At 46.1% G+C, this 19,125-nt stretch overlaps 2 protein-coding genes across 6 annotated transcripts; both read left to right on the top strand.

Annotated features, from left to right (window-relative positions):
• The first annotated feature begins 259 nt into the window (after positions 1–259).
• LOC124471427 (copine-3-like) lies at positions 260–18,714 on the top strand. Of its 4 annotated transcripts, none has more exons than XM_047025908.1 (16): positions 260–349; positions 10,741–10,872; positions 11,008–11,187; positions 11,996–12,070; positions 12,244–12,315; positions 12,402–12,485; positions 12,692–12,781; positions 13,315–13,413; positions 13,814–13,900; positions 14,089–14,148; positions 14,557–14,690; positions 15,179–15,285; positions 15,425–15,558; positions 15,731–15,862; positions 16,056–16,160; positions 16,653–18,714. In XM_047025908.1, exons 2-16 carry the CDS (start codon positions 10,741–10,743, stop codon positions 16,764–16,766), a joined length of 1,605 nt encoding a protein of 534 aa, XP_046881864.1. In that variant the 5' UTR covers positions 260–349; the 3' UTR covers positions 16,767–18,714. The 4 variants fall into 4 exon arrangements, with proteins under 4 accessions (XP_046881864.1, XP_046881866.1, XP_046881865.1 ...); XM_047025910.1 differs by lacking the exon at positions 13,315–13,413 and adding an exon at positions 13,159–13,254; XM_047025909.1 differs by lacking the exon at positions 260–349 and adding an exon at positions 2,876–2,961.
• On the top strand, positions 263–12,758 carry rbm12 (RNA binding motif protein 12). Of its 2 annotated transcripts, none has more exons than XM_047025906.1 (8): positions 263–349; positions 4,053–10,350; positions 10,741–10,872; positions 11,008–11,187; positions 11,996–12,070; positions 12,244–12,315; positions 12,402–12,485; positions 12,692–12,758. In XM_047025906.1, exon 2 carries the CDS (start codon positions 4,094–4,096, stop codon positions 6,686–6,688), a length of 2,595 nt encoding a protein of 864 aa, XP_046881862.1. In that variant the 5' UTR covers positions 263–349; positions 4,053–4,093; the 3' UTR covers positions 6,689–10,350; positions 10,741–10,872; positions 11,008–11,187; positions 11,996–12,070; positions 12,244–12,315; positions 12,402–12,485; positions 12,692–12,758. The 2 variants fall into 2 exon arrangements, with proteins under 2 accessions (XP_046881862.1, XP_046881861.1); XM_047025905.1 differs by lacking the exon at positions 263–349 and adding an exon at positions 2,875–2,961.
• Positions 18,715–19,125: the final 411 nt, after the last annotated feature.

Here is a 19,125-nt window from a genome sequence, read left to right as displayed (position 1 = left end):
TAGCGTTTGATGTAAGCTTAGTAAACTAAGAGCACTGTAAGTTCCACGAACTGAAACTGTCATAAAGTATATTAATTGATAAAATACCGGCTGATGTATTACAAACAATATTTGGCCTTCTACCTAAGGAAATACAACGGTCGGCACACTTTGAAATCACGTTTCCATTTCACTCCAGCAGAGTACGCTTGTACAGTGAACGAACAGCACGCAGTAACTTCTGCGTCACTGGCTCCCCTGCCTCGCTCTACCGACATTTCGTGCACAAGCGAGAAGAACACGGGGTGGAGAGGACGTACGAGAGCGTCTCAGTTATTTAAATAAGATCTGTTAATTGACAGATATTTCGGTAAGGACCACAAAACAGCACAGCAGTTTACACATATGCAAAGAGAAGCAGATTCATGTAGATGTTCTATGTGCAAGTTAGCTAGAGCTACCTAGCTTGAGTTCTGGATAGCTAGGGCAGCTTGTTTTGGTGGTTGGATGGATGGGCTATTTTGTCTTGAGCTAGCAAGTAAACGGTAGCTTTTAAGTTAGTGGCTTTGCTTGTAGCTATCGACCATAACAGTAGCTATGATAATATTGCAGGTTTTTGTATTGCAGGTAGTAGTGTAGTTGTATCTGCTTTCTGGAGTTATAAATTGTGGTTTGAAATATTGCTGACTATGTAGAAAGGTTCACTCAAAGCTAGCTAGCTAGTTAGCTGTCGCTCATCCTGCTGGGTAGAGCCGTTTTCATTGTGAAAGTCTCAGCGCCATTTTGTCCGTTGGTTTCATGTCTACTACCAATCTATTAGGGTAGGACATTATTGGTTCAGTTGGTGGGGTGTCCATAAACCTTCACATTTTATCGAGAACATCAGGTGCGTGTTTCTCAACTCTTCCCTGCACTGCGGCTTTGTTGTGTTAAAGCTGAGAGCATAGATGGCGTATTTCCTGCAGTTCCAAACAGGTTTCACTGCCCTGTCTTGTGATGTTTCAAGTGTTGTAATAAACCAAATCCACTGCAGCTGTTGAAAACAGTTTTTATGGATAAAGTAGGCCTATAGATGTTGGACATTATTATGGCCAGCTCAGACAGCCTTAACGAAAGATCACGCATTGAACACTGAAGTGTCCTACTGTACAGACGTGTTTTTGTAAACTGACTTTCCTTCTTAAATGCAATTGGAAACCATTTCTCTGTAAAGAAACACTGGTTAAATTAATTGTGATGGAATCCCTTGCGGAAGGCTTCAGGTATTGTTCAGGTATTGTGCTGTTGGCTGCTCTGGTTAAGGTTGACTAGTGTTGCTACTATTGTGAATGCGGACTTCTGTGTGTGTCTATGGATCAGACTAGTTAAGTGATGCTTTTTGGGCTTCGCTGCTTGTGCTTAAACAGTAAAGTCTTGCTTTCGAAGGGCTTGATTTTTTTTACTGCTATTAAGGGTATGACTTGGGTCCCTGTTGGCTAAATCTTACATGGTGCTGGTTGCGTTTTGCTGAGAAATAGGGCTATTCACATTGTGCTTTTGGAACCTATGGTATGTTTGTGAAATTGAACTTCACTACACTTGTATGTTTCAGCTGAACATATTTCAGCTGGAATGTGTTGAGCTGGTCTGTAGAGATCTGTTGCCTTCCCACAGCTGTGCACCAGGGGTGTGACCTGTTGATAGCTGTGCTAAGGTGTTGAGACTTTACCTTGGAACTGGGACTCTGGTGCTGTTAACCTGAGTAACAGAGAGGACAACGTGGATGCTGTGTTCTATGGCACTGCTGAAACCCAGTCCACAACACCAGAAAGTATTTGTGCCATTTGACTGTGAAGGTAATCAGTTTGTAGCCTCAGAAGTGAGCAGGAGTGGTTGACAAAGCCCACAAGCTGGGAGGGAGAGGGGCAGTTGGGGCAGTATCGCCCATATCCTGTGTTAGAGGATGGTACAGTTTCTGCCTTTTGTTGTTCTCCTTCATCCTCAGTATTGCATTCATTGGCCAATGCTGTTCTAGGGTTAGAACGGATGTTTGCTCATCATAACATGCATTTGTTTTGATTGTCTTGGTTTCTTTTGCCCGGATGGATAAATCTGAATGACAGAACGGGTATGTTGTTGCCTAGGTCCAAGCATGGCTTTGCTGTCATGGGTTTGGTGAAAGGATTTGTTAGGTTTTAATGCTGGAGAGCAGGCAACAAATGCACATTCACAGATTGTAATCCTGTAGGCTAGATCAGGTTTAACCCTGTTTAATCTCAGAATTCCAATATGCAGTTTTTTAAAACTGAAATCCTCTGTCAAGAATGATTGGTCCAGAAAGTTTCTATTTAAGACCTCTACCTGCCATTTTACTGTCTTCCCGTGTTTCTAAATGTATGCCATGTCTTCCAACCACCACAGACAACCAACAAACTGAAAACCCCTTGAACACGACAATGCGATTAAAGTTTGGGTGGGGGGGGGGGGGGGGATTCCTGTTTGTCACTGCACACGGTTGTTGCCTTCAGTGGCTTGCATGATTCTTCTGTTTTCCGCTGTTGTAGTATCGATCGATTTGCTGTGATGACATGCTTTGTTTCAACACGAATACGAATGATATGTTCTTGTCTCAACACATAGCCTCTGAGATGCATGACGTGTGTGATTTTTCGGCTGTGTTTGGCTTGATGGCAAAGCAGCCACTCAAGACTTCCCCCATTCTCTCACTCCTTTCCCCCAGCCGTTGACGCACTGGTGACACTGTCCTGTATCTCTCCCAGCTACCGCAGGTTACTGCCTCAAACTGTGATACACTGGGGCTGTGGCCAGTGTTTCTGCGAGGAGCTCTCTCTCTTATCTGCCTGCTGTCCGCTGATGTCCCTGTCTCCCATCTCCTGTTCTTTTGTTGCAGTCTTGAGTTGATGATAATAATTGCTTGGCGTCAGGATTGGCTTGGATATCCTGCTGTGTGACTGTGTATCGAAGCACGTCTTGTTACCCAAGGTAAGCGTGTTGCTATGCCCGCAGAGTGGTAGTCGGCCCGCCTACCTAGTCTCACACACCTCACCGTTAGCTGCCACTGGGGAGGTCCAGTACATCGCAGGTCATGTCTACTGGGCCTGATAAGGCTCCGTAACCTGCTGCTTGCTAGCTGACCTCACTCAGTTTTTCAGACCTCACTCACTTTAACAGACTTCAGGTTACTAGGGGTCAAATTACATTTTACCTAAAGGCCTATTTTGAAGGGGGCTTGCTTAACCTTAAAGTGTGGATTCAGTGACAGTTCTTTTGGTTTCATTGCAAGAAGTGGCTAACTCAAGTACTCCAAGACTAAACATGTTTAGGCCTAATAGATTCATAGACGGTATTGATTCGGTATCCATGATAGTTCTGTGGTGTTTTTTTCTGGTCTAGCCCATAGACACCCTCATTGTAGACAAAGCCCAGGTCTACATTTAAGCTCAACTAATGAGAACAACTCATAGTATTGAAACACTGATTTCAAGCACTGGATTCAAACTGATGTTATGAATTCATATTAAAAGTAGATAGTTGGTTGCTATATTCGTGTTTATGGTTTCGTCTGCTGTGTTTGTATTTTGCCACCCTCCGTCTCCACCCCCCCCCCCCATATCTCTCCACTTCGTCATTCTTTTCATCTTCAGCCACCTCTTTTTCCTTCCCTCGCTCTTTGAACAGTCTATCCAGTGTTTCCCCTACCATTATAATAGGGGGTCGTCCTGCCCCCCCCTGGAAGGTCAAGTTAATTTAGTAAAATATATATATTTTTTATATAGCGCCAGATCACAAAATAAGTCATTAAAGGTTACCTTTCCTATAAAACAGGTCTATAGCTTGCTAATTTTTAAAACAAACTAAATGGCCTGATGTTATTTATCTTTATTTACGCAACAGCATGTCATTTCTGTCTATACATGGTCGCCCCCCTCCCCCAAAGCTGTAAACCCAGGGGAAACACTGCTATCCTACCTCTCCCAGTAGCTCCTCCTCTATCTCTCTCCCTCTCTCTCTCTCTGTCTCTTTCACTCTATTCCGTCCTTCATGGTCTGACGGTCCCTACCCTTTCTCTACAGGTGTGTAAAGGCCAGGGCCAGCTGACAGGTGTGTAGTGGTGATGGCGGTGGTTATCCGCCTGCAAGGCCTGCCCATCGTGGCGGGCACCATGGACATACGGCACTTCTTCTCCGGCCTCACCATACCGGATGGGGGGGTTCACATAGTGGGGGGGGAACACGGTGAGGCCTTTATGGTGTTCGCCACGGACGAGGATGCCAGGCTAGGTATGATGCGTACAGGTGGGGCTATCAAGGGCTCCAAAGTGTCCCTCCTGCTCAGCAGCAAGACTGAGATGCACAACATGATCGAATTGAGCCGCCGCCGTTTCGAGACGGGTAGCGGTGAGACCGCCGCCGGTAATGGCAGCCGGCCGGGAGGACCCCCCGCCAGCACTGCTGGGAGTGGGAGGGGCTTTAGCAACACCACCACCGCCACCACTGCACCCTCTGGCCATGACAGCGGTGGCAACAAGAACCCATCCACTTATGCCTCCTCCTCCGGCAGCATGCCGCCAAGCTTCAGCAACAACTACAGCAGCCCCGCAATCACCACTCTGGCCTCCCACAACTCCGGCCCTCCTCCCATCCCCTCCCTGCCCCCCATGCCTACCATCCCTCCCATGCCAGTCCCTCCTCCCGTTTCCTCCCTCCCCCCTATCCCGAGCGTTTCACCCCTCACCCAGGGGCCACCTGTACCCCCTATGTCCCATCTTGCCCACATGTCAGCCATGCCTCCCTTTAACCCTGGCGTGCCACCCCCTGGTGGCATGACCCAAGGCCTGCCCTTGGGGACGCCAAACCATATGTTCCTTGGCCATATGAACCCCCTGGCCTCCCTCAATCTGCAAGCCCACATGAAAGCTGCCGTAGGGGGTGCCGCAGGTCTTGGCGGGCCACCGGTAGGTCTTGGGCCAGATGATCTGTATGCCCACCTCCAAGGACTTCCCTTCACAGCCACAGAGATGGACATTCGAGATATGTTCCAGGGCCTGGGGCTCGACTCCATCCGCCTACTGAGGGACAACATGGGCCGCAGCAGTGGCCGAGCCCTGGTCAAGTTCTTCTCCCCCCAGGACACATTTGAGGCGGTTAAACGCGGTGGTGCCCTCATGGGCCAGCGATTTGTGGAGATCAGCCCCGCTTCTGAGCGACAGTGGGCAAGCGTTGGTGGCCCAGCCCACTCCAAACCCAACAACAACCAGCAGGAGTCCCAGGACCAACATCGCCGTGGCAGCATGACGTCGGCCTCACCCGGGGGCCGGGGGGAGCGTGGGCGGTCCCGCTCTCCACAAAAGCCGGAGTTCTGTGTTTACTTAAAAGGCCTGCCTTACGAAGCAGACAAGAAGCAGATATTCGACTTCTTTAAGAACTTGGAGATCGTAGAGGACAGCCTGTATATCGCCTATGGTCCTACCGGCCGTGCCACAGGGGAAGGCTTTGTTGAATTCAAAAATGAGATGGACTACAAGGCAGCCCTCGGTTCGCACATGCAGTACATGGGCAGTAGGTTCATTCAGGTCCATCCCATCAGCAAGAAAGGAATGTTCGAGAAGATTGACTCCATCCGTAAACGCATGCAGGGCTCCCAGGGTGAACAGAAGAACAGCTCCGACCCAGGCAAGGGTGCCAGGAACTGTGGCCACATATCCAACATCCCCTACAATGTGTCAAAGAAGGATGTACGCCTGTTTCTGGAGGGGGTCGGGGTGTTTGAGGACAGCCTGAAGGTTCTAGTGGACGGGAACGGTAATGGATTGGGCCAGGCTGTGGTGCAGTTCCGTTCCGAAGACGACGCTCACAACGCCGAACGGCTCCACCGGCAGAAACTGAACGGCAGGGACGCCTTCGTGCACCTGGTCACCTTTGAGCAGATGAAGGAGATCGAGAGAAATCCTCCACCCCAGGTCAAGAGAGGGCAGGGGAAGGTTCAGGGTCAGGGCAGCTCCCAGGTTCAGGTTCACGCACAGGCCCATGCACAGGCCCACGTTCAGGCCCAAGCGAACCCTTTCGGCATGACAGGAGAAGAGTTCAACTTCCTCAGAAACACAGTAGGGAACTTGAACAATGGGCCATTCGTAGGCCCGTTTCCAGGCCCAGGTAATGGCCTAGCAGGGCCCCCTCCACTGCCCCCCCTGGCAGCAGGTCTGGGGGACGTGGGTCTAGGCCTGCCCCCTCCCCTGGTGGGACACATGCCAGGCCCTATTCTGGAACCTCCAGGGTTCCGGCCTGGCAATTCTAGTGGCCCTCCAGGTTTTGGCCAGCCGCCATTTGACAACAATTCTAGAAAGAATGGAGGCCAGGGGCGAGGGGGTGGGAGTGGAGGGGGAGGACAGGGTCGGGGTGGGGGAGGAGTACCGGGATCTGACCCCCTCAGAGGACAAGGGGCCGCAGGGCCAGGAAACCCCCGCGGTGGGGGACCCACCATCGTCAAGATCCAGAACATGCCGTTCACGGTGACTGTTGATGAAATCATGGACTTCTTCTACGGATACCAGGTGCTCCCTGGGTCTGTTTGCCTACAATTCAGTGAAAAGGGCCTGCCCACTGGGGAAGCGATGGTGGCTTTCGAGTCCCACGACGAGGCCATGTCTGCCGTCATGGACCTCAATGACCGCCCGATAGGCGCCCGCAAGGTCAAAATCAGTCTAGGCTAACTGACTCTCTCCCAGTGGTAAGAGCCTCTTGTTGAAATGTTGAGGTATCTCACAATCTCTCTCTCTCTCCTTTTACCCCTTTGTTGAAATTATTTACGAAAGTACAATTATTTAGTAGCAAAATATGAAATGACAAAAAAAAAAAAGTGCTGCATCACTTTGATGTATGAAGATGCTTTACTGTAGCGTTCTGTGTGGATTTCCTGTTGGTTATCAGCTGGCCATGACATGGTGATGATGTAGGAGCTGGAATCCAATCATGTCCAGAGGTGATGCATGTGATATAAGTGTTTCTCTCAAACAGACTTGATGACAGACACAGGTCTGGATGCAGAAGTGTGGGTGGAGATAACGGAGGGGTGGTGCTTACTCCATCCTATTCTTGAGGCATGTTAGATGAGTTTCTCATAATGATGATGTGACTCCTAACCCTAACCTGTGTCTGCTGTAGGTTGAACTTGAGATTTTCCTCTCTTTCTGAAACTTTCATAAAAGGGGTTTTCTCTTCACCTGCTGCCATGCAAGGTGCCACAGAGGTTACAATTTTGCTCAAAGCTGTTTTCCCCACCCACTGTCAATAAATGCAAATGTCAATGTTGTTGCTCTCTTGTGTGAAGGAAACTGTAGTGCTTGTTTCTTCAATGTTAGATATGACTGATTTTTTTTTAATCTTCAGAGTTATTGCAGCCTGACCCATGAAAGCTCTCTCTCTGCCTCCGTTTTCTTTGAACCTATAAGCTGCTGTTTCCCAGATGTAGATTTGTGTAGCGTTGTAGTGTCATCTCACAAGAACAACTGTTAAGTTTCATTCATTCGACGTGGCAGCAAATGAACTCATTGGGTGTGTGTATATAGCCTCCTGTCCTACTCTTTTGTCAATAAAATGGCATTCCTGATATCACAGGTATTTTATGTTAATTCTCTGCTCACTGCTTGCTAAAATCATTGGGAACAATAAAGTTATGTTTTGGCAGAGTTTCACCAGGTAGTGGGTTTACACACAGCCTGTGTTGCTATGGTTACAGAAAGCAGTGCATTGCCATGGTAACTCAAAGCTTAAAGATCTGGGGACCTACAGTGGTGTGATGCTATGGTAATGCACAGCTGGGTGTTGTCGTGGCAATGCACAGCTAAAAGTGTTGTGATGCTGACACATACCCCGGTCCCGTGCTGCTATGGTAACGCACCGCTGGGTGTATGTTTCTTTGTTACAACAGCAGAGGTTTCTGTTCCTACCCAGGGGATGCATATTTGCCTACTGATGCTGCATTCAGAGATGAAATGGATTAACCAGGACAATGTCAAACTGACGTTTGAAGGTCGCAAACTGATGAGACCAAATGAGCGTGTGTGAGAGTCATTGTTGTATGCATGTACACCTGCAGCGATCAGGAGCGAATGTCGATCTCTGGATAACAGGTCAGAGTTCAAAGGAGCCGTAATCCATTCAATTAAACACATTAAAATCAGAGGTACCTGACAGCAGCAGTGTAATCTGTGCAGCGCATGTCAGGTCATGAATGTGACAGCTGGTAAACACGTTCTTTTTGTGTGTGTGTGTGTGTGTGTGTGGAAGAAGTTGAAGGATATACATTTATCAGTGTTTTTTTCTACAAGGCTTTCTAAGCCTACAGAGTGGTCCAGATACCTCTTTAAAACTCTATATACATCCATACCTGGACAGATATAGCCTTCTATAATCCAGGATGGACATACTGTAGCTGGTCTGTTTGTGTCCCTGTGTATGTGTCTGTTTGTCCCTCTGGTTCTGCCTTCAGCCCTGGGGAGAGGTCTGGCAACAGCACAGCCATGAGTAAACTAATAAGAGGTTATGAATGTTCAGTTCATAGTTTGTGTAAGTAAGGCAGAGAAGAATAGTATACAAGAAGAACAGTATAGTGCTAGTTGTTGACAGGTGTGTGTGTGTGTTACAGTCACAAGTAATGACTTAAGGAAAGAATGAGAGGGCTGGGAAGTGTGTGTGTGTCTATGCAAAAAACAAGTTGCTACCCTTTCGATCCTGATCATGTGACCTCACTGCTTGCTCGCTTGCTGCTGGTTATAAAGCACATGTTGGATGTGGACTGTGAGGACTGAGTTCCTACCTAGAACATAGTTCCTAGACACTAGATCCTGCTGCTACTGCCGCCGTGCTCTGCTGTGAAAGAGGTAGGTACATTCCTGGTCATACCTGTAACGGGCTGTAGGGGGCGCTGGCACCATGGATTCTGGCAAAAAGAGGTTCTGTGTGTAATATGGATACTCGTAATTGATAAAGGCCTCTACATAGAGCTTTCACACTTCTGGCTCTGTGAGGCTTGAACAATGCAGACAGGACAAGGATTTAAATCCATAAAGTATTCGAATATCCCGTTCTGTTCTTCGCCGACACTCATCCCTCCAGAGCTGTCTGAATCGGGATGGTTTGAAAGTAAGGCTGTGGCAAAAAGGTTATTTTATAACGGTCAAAGTTTTACCTGCGGTCAGTGCCTTAATCTGTGGGTCAATTTTCAGTACAACCAGGTGATGTGAAGCTGTGCTGGTCGGATACCTGAGTGATGAGCTAACTAGCTTGGTGGGGTGATGTTGGTGGGAGATGTAAACATCAGAAGGGAGCTGTCGGTCCAGAAACGAGGGAGGGTGTAGGAAGGACCGCGAGAGGAGAATAAGGCGGGCGTGTGTGTTCTTTTTCACCAACTTTGTTTTATCTTGAATAAGCATGTCTCTTGTCCTGGTGTAATCACATGGTTTCTATAAACAAGACATGCCTTACCTGATATCGGTTTATGGCTTGGCTGGGATGGACTGAGCTGAGCAATGTGAAGAAAAAATGTAATGGGCTATATTTTATGTTTCTATTCACTGAGAAGAGGACTATTCATATAGTCCACACAATGCATGTGTGTAGTCGGTATTTCTCTATAGGCGAGAGAGTGGAGGGAATTCACAGGACATTAACATTGAAGTTAGTCACCCTAGATTACCAGATTATTTTAGGCAGGCAGCAGCACGAGTCGGTTGCCTATTCAAACCACTTACAACCCCGCCCAATTTGGTTCGATAGCCGCAACCAGGCTGTGGGGGAAAGAAGCACAGCATAGCAGTCAATTGGGGTTAGCGAACGTTGGATAGTTATCCCTGATAACAATATGTAACTGATTGGTCTGCTCCATTACTGGTCTTTTCACAGGGGCCAAACACCGTTTTGTATTAACTTTGCATACCTCCATGTTTATGTTCTAAAGTGGAAACTTACGTCATAACGTGCAGCCAGTCGTATTACTGCGGCTCTATTAATAACAGACCTGATTGCGCACTTGTGTTTAGGATATGACTGGCTATAAAGCTATATTCCTGCGTGTGTAAAACTGCAAGGCCACTAGGACATCTAAATGAACTGCTGGGATTGTGAAACATCTTTATTAAACGAGCATGGGCACACTTCCGCAAATTCTCCCTGTACTGCCAGAAGAACGTGAGTGATGTATCAATTGGCCAATAACACCGCTTGCAGAAAGGCAGTTTATCCAATGGTAGGGCTGTTACGTAGCTGTTCATCTGCCACACCTTTTGTGAACGTCGAAAGTCAAATCATCCATTCAGTAACAGTTACTTGTACTCAGCTCGACGTGGTGGGTCAACATAGCGTCTGTTTATATCCTGTACGTTTTTGTTGAGTGAAACAAGGTAACTTGCTTTGATCGGAGTTTAATTGTTACCCTTTGATGGTGTTGCGAAACATATAGTTGCTTTTGGTTAATCCACTTGATTCAAGACTGTATCAAAGTAGGTTTGCTTCGACGAAACGGACGCATTTTTTTGTGATGCATTTTTTGTCTAAATGAACTGGGTGTGGTGTGGCCAAGTTCATCGCTGTGATCGAATCGTTCTGTCTTTTCTAATTGCAATACTTTCGCTGAAGTTCATGGTTAAGAAACATTGTAGTTCTATCTCTCTAAAAGAAACGAGAAAAGTCGTATTTTTTACCGTGATCTTGTGGGACTTACAAGTTAACCCTCTTAACCCGTCTAACTGGTCTATTTCTTTTTCAGATGGCGACTGATTGCGTGTCGAAGATCGAGCTCTCCATCTCGTGCAGCAACCTTCTAGACAAGGATGTTGGTTCGAAGTCTGATCCGCTTTGTGTGCTTCTGCAGAGCATTGGTGATGACAAGTGGGCAGAGGTAAGAATGAAGCAGGGTGGGTGTGCGGGCGCGTTTGGGTAGACACGAAGAGATGAGGACTAGACGGCTGTGGGAGAAGAAATTGAGCGGGTGAAGATATGATGCGTGTCTGTCTGTGTGTGTTTGTATGTGTAGCTGGACCGTACAGAGCGTGTGAATAACTGCCAGGACCCCTCCTTCAGCACGCGCCTGCGTGTGGACTACTACTTTGAGAAGGTCCAGAAGTTGAAGCTAGGCGTCTACGACATCGATAACAAGTCTGTGGACCTGACCGATGACGACTTCCTGGGAGGGCTTGAGTGCACTCTGGGACAGGTGGGTGTCACTCATCAGTACCTCCATCACATCTTCGACCGTTTGTATGGTCATCAAAATGATCATACTACTAACCCAGTCAGTCAGCTACAACAGGGTGATGCTAGTTGTGGGAATGTTTTTCAGGAACTTTCATTCTGTTGAAATTCCTAGAAAGAGTCTAGGTGATGTTGTCATAGACGTTCAGTGAAAATCCCTAAAGTATTGTGATAATGTCCTTTAACCACTGTAGCTACTGGATAGATGATTCCATCAAACAGATAAAGATCCCACCCGTTATCTTCCCTTATTCACCCTAATCTAGAATCGTTTAGTTGTGTAGACCAGTGTTACCCAACCTTTCTTCAGTCATGGCACCCTTAGAAAAGTTTCTAAATTGGGTGTGCCTTGATGAAATTAACTATATCTAATGTTCTGTCCGGTACATCAGAGTTCCTTCGGGAGCGTCTTAGCTATCAGTGTCTCCCTGGGTAAAAAGCAGTGAGGGGCTTTCACATGTGGGTTTAGCGCTCTGACTCTGCTAATGAAGCCCTTCGTACTCCCTGTTATGGCAGCGGCCCATCAATACATCAAGTCAGTCCTTCCAATTCAACCCCCGCTGTTCAAGATACTCTGTTGACACACAATATATTTATTTATAGACAAGGAAAATTTGTTGAAGGATTTTACACGGCACCCCCTCTCTCGTCAGACGGCACCCCAGGGTGCCACAACACCCCGGTTGGGAAACTCTGGTGTGGACAAACCACTGTATTTCAGTCCTGTAGGGGCTGTTTTAGCTAACACCTGTGTGTGTGTGTGTCCCAAGATTGTCTCCAGTAAGAAGCTCACCAGACCATTACAGCTGAAGAAGGGCAAGCCTGCTGGCAAAGGAACCATCACTGTGAGTGAAACCGTGTGTGTGTGTCAGTTGTGGCCAGCATGAACTGGCTTCCTCTGTAGATGTCTGAAGGCACCTTTAAAATTTACATTTCGGCATGCATACTATTCTATGTAAATAACTCAAATTTGTGTCCGTTATGGAAATCTTCTGATTGTGTGTCGTGTGTGTTCCAGATCACAGCGGAGGAGATTAAAGACAACAGATCCATAGTTCTAGAGGCGGCAGCTAAAAACCTGGATAAGAAGGTAGGGAGAGATGAAGGACAGTAAAGATTTGATGAGGCCTCTCGTCATTTCGGCTCAGCACTTACAGAGGTGTGTGTGTGTCGCAGGATCTTTTCGGGAAATCTGACCCATTTCTGGAGTTCTTCAAGCAGGGAGACGATGGCCAGTGGCAGCTGGTACATAGAACAGAGGTAAACAACACAACACAACGCTACACACACAACACACACTCAACACACTACACGAAACAGCTACACACACGCAACGTTTGACACACGCCAAAGGCACCTCACGTACACATTAGCAACACTGATGCGCTCCACACAAGACACACTTGGAATGCAAGAAATGTTCTCGTCTGTGGAACATGAAAGACCATTTTGTGTTCCTCTGTCAGGTGGTGAAGAACAACCTGAACCCATCCTGGAAGACCTTCACCGTGCCCCTGCAAACCTTCTGCAGCTGTGACTTGGAGAAGAGCATTAAGGTGACTGCTGCCTGGAGGACAGGACCATGACACTAAGTCACACATACACACATACGATAAAGAAATGCTCACATGCTCTGGAAAATTAGTGTCTAACATGCGTGTTTGTATCCCCCCCCCTTTTCCCCTCATTGTGTTGCTTTCTGGTATGAAATGCGCTATATAAAGTTTAATTTGATTTACACCCTCCACCCACGCAGGGCCTAGCATGCCCTACAGGACCCATAGTCGTATTGTCAGAAAGGAAAAGCTCTTTCTTTGTGTTGATTCCCTGCAGGTTTGTTTCACTGTGAAGCTGTGTTTTCCAAAGCCTGTCCTAATGGATAGACTATCAGTCCTGATCTGTGTGTGTGTGTTGGCATGTGTATTACTGGCAGGTTGTGTGTTACGATAAGGACGAGGACACCAGCTCTGACATGATTGGCCAGTTCACTTGTACGGCTGCCAAGCTGTTGGAGGGCAAAGACAGAGCGGTGAGCCCCTCTCTCGCCCCTCCTTCTCCTTCTCACCTCTGCTCTCCTCCTCTCCTCTAGGTTCACTGCTCTGACTATGATAACGATGGCTCTCATGACCTCATTGGTGTTTTCCAAACTAGTGTTGCACAGCTGCAGAAAGCTGCCCATGGTTCACCGGTGAGACCATGCTTTTCCTTTCTATCTACAGTACATCAGTGTTCCCTCCTTCAGTCTCTCTCTCTAGTATTCTTCACTCCATCCTTCTCTCTCTCTCTTTCTAGTATTCTTCACTCCATCCTTCTCTCTCTCTGTAGTATTCTTCAACACTCTTGTCTTTCCTCCTTCTCTAACCTCTACTCTGTCTGTATATTTAACCCGCAATAGGGCTTTTAGAAACAGTGTATCTGTCTACAGTGGGTTGTAACTTTTCCTTTATGTTGGATTTTTTTCTTGGTCCCTCTGACTTCAATCTTTGTCAGTATGACATGCTTTAGTTTCTGAAATATATTGAAGTGTGCTTTACAGTGTAGAGGATCAGGTATCATTGTTTGACCACTAGTGTGTGCTGTGTCCCCAGGTGGAGTTTGACTGTATCCACCCTGAGAAACAAAAGAAGAAGAAGAGTTATAAGAACTCTGGAGTGGTCATTATTAAGTCCTGCCAGGTAGGTCTATGATATTGATATTTCCACAGACGTAGAGTTGAGTAGGACTACAGTTCCCATGACTCAACAGCAACCCTGTCCTGGTAGCATGTGGCTGTCCATCATGGGACCCTGTGAATATACGTGTCCATGGTAACAAGTGGTTGTGTTTGTGCCCATGGTAACCGGTGGGTGTGTTCTCCCTGCAGCTGGCAGCTCAGTACTCGTTCCTGGACTATGTGATGGGAGGTTGCCAGATCAACTTCACGGTACGCCACTCTCCCTCCCCAGCATGGTGATGATGAGGGTGGGGATAGCTCACCTGAGTCTCTCATCGTAGCTGGACATGATAACCAGACATGACATCCACATTTCCTGGATGAATAACTCATCTTCTTACTGGGCTACACCTGATAAAGGACATGCAGGCCATACAAGGACATAACACCACAGGAAGTCATCATCCCCAGAGCACAGTTAAAGGAAAAACATGGTCTGGCCAGTATTTGCGACCATATAAAGCTCACATCCTGTATGACCTAATAATGAATGAGCTGTGATTAAATTCCCATATCCGTATCTGAATATTTTACTGTTCTGAATGTTCTACTGTCTTGAATATTCTAAACATTCCACGGTCCTGAAGGTTCTAAGTGTTCTGTTGTCCTTGTGTCCAGGTGGGAATAGACTTCACGGGGTCCAACGGAGACCCTCGTTCCCCCAGCTCTCTGCATTACCTGAGCCCCGACGGGCAGAACCAGTACCTGCTGGCCACCTGGTCTGTGGGTCAGGTGGTGCAGGACTACGATTCGTAAGAGCCTTATATTCTACACCTTATATTCTACACCCTACATTCTACACCCTACATTCTACACCTCACATTCTACACCTCACATTCTACACCCTACATTCTACACCCTACATTCTACACCTCACATTCTACACCTCACATTCTACACCTCACATTCTACACCCTACATTCTACACCCTACATTCTACACCCCACATTCTACACCCCACATTCTACACCTCACATTCTACACCCTACCTTCTACGTGAACACCTGATTCAAATTCACAGCTCATTATCCAGCTCTTCAGAAGCCTGATAAGACCCATTCATTTAAATCAGGTGTGTTAGAGCAGGGATACATAGAAAACGTGCAGGAAAGGGGCTTCCAAGGACCTGTATTGTGAGGCCTCTATACATTACACCCTAAATACAACACACTAAATCCTTCAAACTTAAACACTATACTTACGCCCTGATCCTTCTGCCCTCCTCTCGTCTCCTCCTCAGTGATAAACTCTTCCCGGCTTTTGGCTTCGGAGCCAAGGTTCCTCCAGACTGGCAGGTCTCCCATGAGTTTGCACTGAACTTCAACCCCAGTAACCCCTACTGCCAAGGTATACACCACCTGATCCTGCCCCCAGCCACTAGAACTCTTAGTCCAGCAGTACAAACACCCTAGCTGATGTAAGGGGCAAGCTGCACAGATACAGTACTGAGTCCTCAACTACTCTGCTGTTTTCTTTGTGTGTGTAGGTGTCCAGGGCATCATAGAGGCTTACCGTTTAGCTCTACCCCAAGTCAAACTGCACGGACCCACCAATTTCTCTCCCATCATCAACCATGTCGCCCGTCTCGCTGTTGGGGGAACACAACAGAACAACGCATCTGTAAGCTTACACACACACACACACACACACGCAAACACACACACGTACAGAAAGATACAATACACACACAAAGGCAGACACTGCTATGTTAAACACGTTTAACTCGTCGTATGATCATCTGTCAGTGACTCGTGTCTTTTTCTCTCTTCTTCCTCGTTTTCCTCTTTCTTAGCAATACTTTGTACTGCTGATCCTGACTGATGGAGAGATCACAGACCTGGACCAGACCCGGGACGCCATTGTAGCCGCGTCCCGCCTCCCCATGTCAATCATCATCATCGGAGTGGGCGAGGCCGACTTCAAGGTGCGAGTGATGATCACCTACTGGAGCTAAAGACATTGATATAATTTGCCATTCATTTACAATATGTAACCTTTATATAATATGGGATATTATTTTATGAGACTGTCTACATATTCCATCTAAGATGACTTTGATTCACAAATGCATTCATTCATTCATATAAACACTCACTGGTTGGTTGGCTGGTTCTCAGGCCATGGAGATGCTGGATGGAGACGATGGCGTCCTCAAGTCCCTGAGCGGGGAGCCAGTGGCCAGAGACATTGTCCAGTTTGTCCCCTTCAGGCAGTTCACCAATGTACGTATCTGCAACCCTGTGGTCTCTTCCACAGTACCTGTAGGGTCGACATAGGCAGCCGCCTAGGACTGCATGAAGAGGGGGGCGGTAGTTTCCCAAGTGCACCTATTAATGAACCCTCCCGCACTACCAGCCTAGGGCACCATATGTGCTAGGACTGGTACTGTATAGTACCTTAAGGATAGTACATCAGTACACTTGAATTGTTACACCTGAACATTCATGCCAATGAAGCATATTGAATTTAATTGAATAGTACCTGTAGGATTGTACCTGAATGACCTGGTCGCATCTAATTTATATGGAATAGGACTGAAGCTGTTGATCACAGCACAACATGTTGCAGTACAGTACCTGAGTTTTCTGGTCCGTGTTGTAGACTAGCACATCCTGACCAGGACACACCAGTCTATCTTAGCAGCATGAGGTACCTACACTGTAACATATCCTCTCAACACTCTCATTGTTTCTCTCTTTGTTTTCCCTCCCAAGGCACCTAAAGAGGCTCTGGCCCAGAGTGTTCTGGCTGAGGTACCCAATCAGCTGGTGTCTTATTTCAAGATGAGGAAGCTTGACCCTATCAACCTTCCTGGTGCTAAAGCATAGACCCGCCTCCGGGCCATGGATCTACCTCTGGAGCCACATCTCTTTGCCACTGCATCTCCTTACCACAGGGGGCGCCAGAGGTCTATGCTGTCACTTGATCAGACTGTAGAACCACTTTCTGGAATCATCCATGGTTGACTATATAGAGGTTTAGACAACACTCAATGTGGAAGTTTAGCAACAGAACCTACTAGTAGCTAAATCTCTCCCCGAAAAACAAAGTCACACAATTAATTGCATAAAGTCCTTGCGTCCAGTGAAATTCTACATAATGATGACCAAGAAAGTACACGTAAATACTTTTAGGAGCCAATGTTTGGCTTTCTTTCCAATCTTGTTTCAGTTACCACAAACTTGTCCCACATCCATAGTGAATGTAGTTTTACAAAAGGCTCATGGGTAATCAATTGACTTTGTCCAAACCTTGATATATTCAACCTTGGAATCATCTCCAACTGTGATCTAACAGTGCCTTGAAGACCACTGTTCTACCATGTAATCCCCCTCTTAAGTATTCCTCTCCTGTCTAGATATTCATTTATAGTGTGTGTCTATCATGCTAGCAACGAGGAGACAGGTCTTCTGACAAACGTTATTAATCTTTTTATATGAGTTTTATCTAGAATGTTACCATACGCACCCTATGTGTCACGTGTTCCACACTTTTCTCCCTCAGAACCTAATGAGCTTGGGCCTAGCACCCTCCTAGCTAGCTGTTAATATTACTAGCTAAACTGTCTGCTGCCTAATGCTTTAGCTGCAAACCAACTTCTATGCAAACTAAAAAGCCTTAAATGCTGCATGATAGTTGCTGATTTTATACTATAATCACTTTGCACTTCCTGTCTGATGCTGGACACGTGTTGTGACTCAACAAGGCACGGCAAATGTATTTATTGGAATACATGCTGCGATAGAATATGCATGTGCTGCAATGGGAAAAGAGTTCAATACCTTTTTCAATTCAAAACATTAGGAATTTATTAAAAACTATTCAATTAAAAGAAAATAGATAGATGGATTGAAATGCCATAGGATTTCTGATATTCTGTACCAAAGACCAAAAATATATACAGTATATGCCTTAGAGTAGTTCTGAAGTTGCCATAGAATCATGGGGCATTAGAGAATGTTTTAACAATTAAGTTGTTGCTAGTTAATAATCATAATATTCAATTGTTTTACTTTTTACCTAAAGAAGAGTTTAGAAGTGTCAAATGTATGTTTGGTTTTAACCCGTATATTTTTGTAAAGTGCCAACATTGATTTGGGTCCAGAGTGTGTGTTTAGTCTACCAATGCTGTGTTACTTTCATGGTAGCAACTAGGTTTACAAACAAGTAGTAGTACCCAAGACTGACCCCGAGCTTGACGTTCTCCCACCACACCTGGACAGGACACATGGCTGGGACACAATTGCTTGGGAACTGTTTACTCTGTAAAGGGAATTTTATTTCTTATTGAATATGGGAACTATCATATCTCGTTATGTCATTTCTCCACTGCATTGGGTGTTTGTTATTGTATCTTTAAAAAACAAGCTTGCATGTGTGTACATAAAAAAACACATGTTGCTGTTGATAACAAATGATGTTTGTGCCACGGTCTTGGGTGTGGTCAGTTCTATCATTGTTAAAACAATTGTAACAATTCCATAATACAGTTTGTTCATTATTCCAGATGCTTTCATATATTTTTATTAACATTTTATTTCATGAATTATATATATAGCTGAATAATGAATTGTTGCTCTGGCCAGGACCATATCAGGTTTGTTATGCATCTTATGAGACTTGATATATTATGTCACTTTAAGGAACATGTTAAATATTATGAATCATAATATTAAAAAATTATGAAATGCCAATCACCAGATATATTTTAAGACTGCTTTGTGGCTTGCTTATTTGATTCATTAAATCAAAATAAATTCCCTTAATGAAAAACCATTACAGGAATTCTTCGTGTCTGTTTTGCGATCTGTTCACCTAAAATGAGTTGTGCCGTATTCCACTCAGTCCCTGAACGTATGAGAGGTGTGTTTAAGGTGTGCGTGTGTGCGCATAAATGCAAACATGCGTGTGTGTGTGTGTGTTCTCTGATAGTGACTGAACAGGCTGGGCCACTCGGTTAGTTCCCTCATACAGCAGGACGTTGCCTCACCACCTCCTGAACAGCACAGCCGAAGAGAAAGACAAGAGGAGGACTCTACTTTTCTTTGTTTGTTTGTTTGTTTGTTTGTTTGTTTGTTTGTTGCCGAGTGATGAGCTATAACTAGCTTGGTGGGGTTATATGTTGGTGGGAGATGTAAACATCAGAAGGGAGCTGTCGGCCCAGAAATGAGGGAGGGTGTAGGAAGG

This window comes from Hypomesus transpacificus, chromosome 9 (genome assembly GCF_021917145.1).
Source record: "Hypomesus transpacificus isolate Combined female chromosome 9, fHypTra1, whole genome shotgun sequence".
Lineage (NCBI taxonomy): Eukaryota > Metazoa > Chordata > Actinopteri > Osmeriformes > Osmeridae > Hypomesus > Hypomesus transpacificus.
Note: the sequence above shows the minus strand (reverse complement) of the source record. Positions and strands in the feature narration are given on the sequence as shown.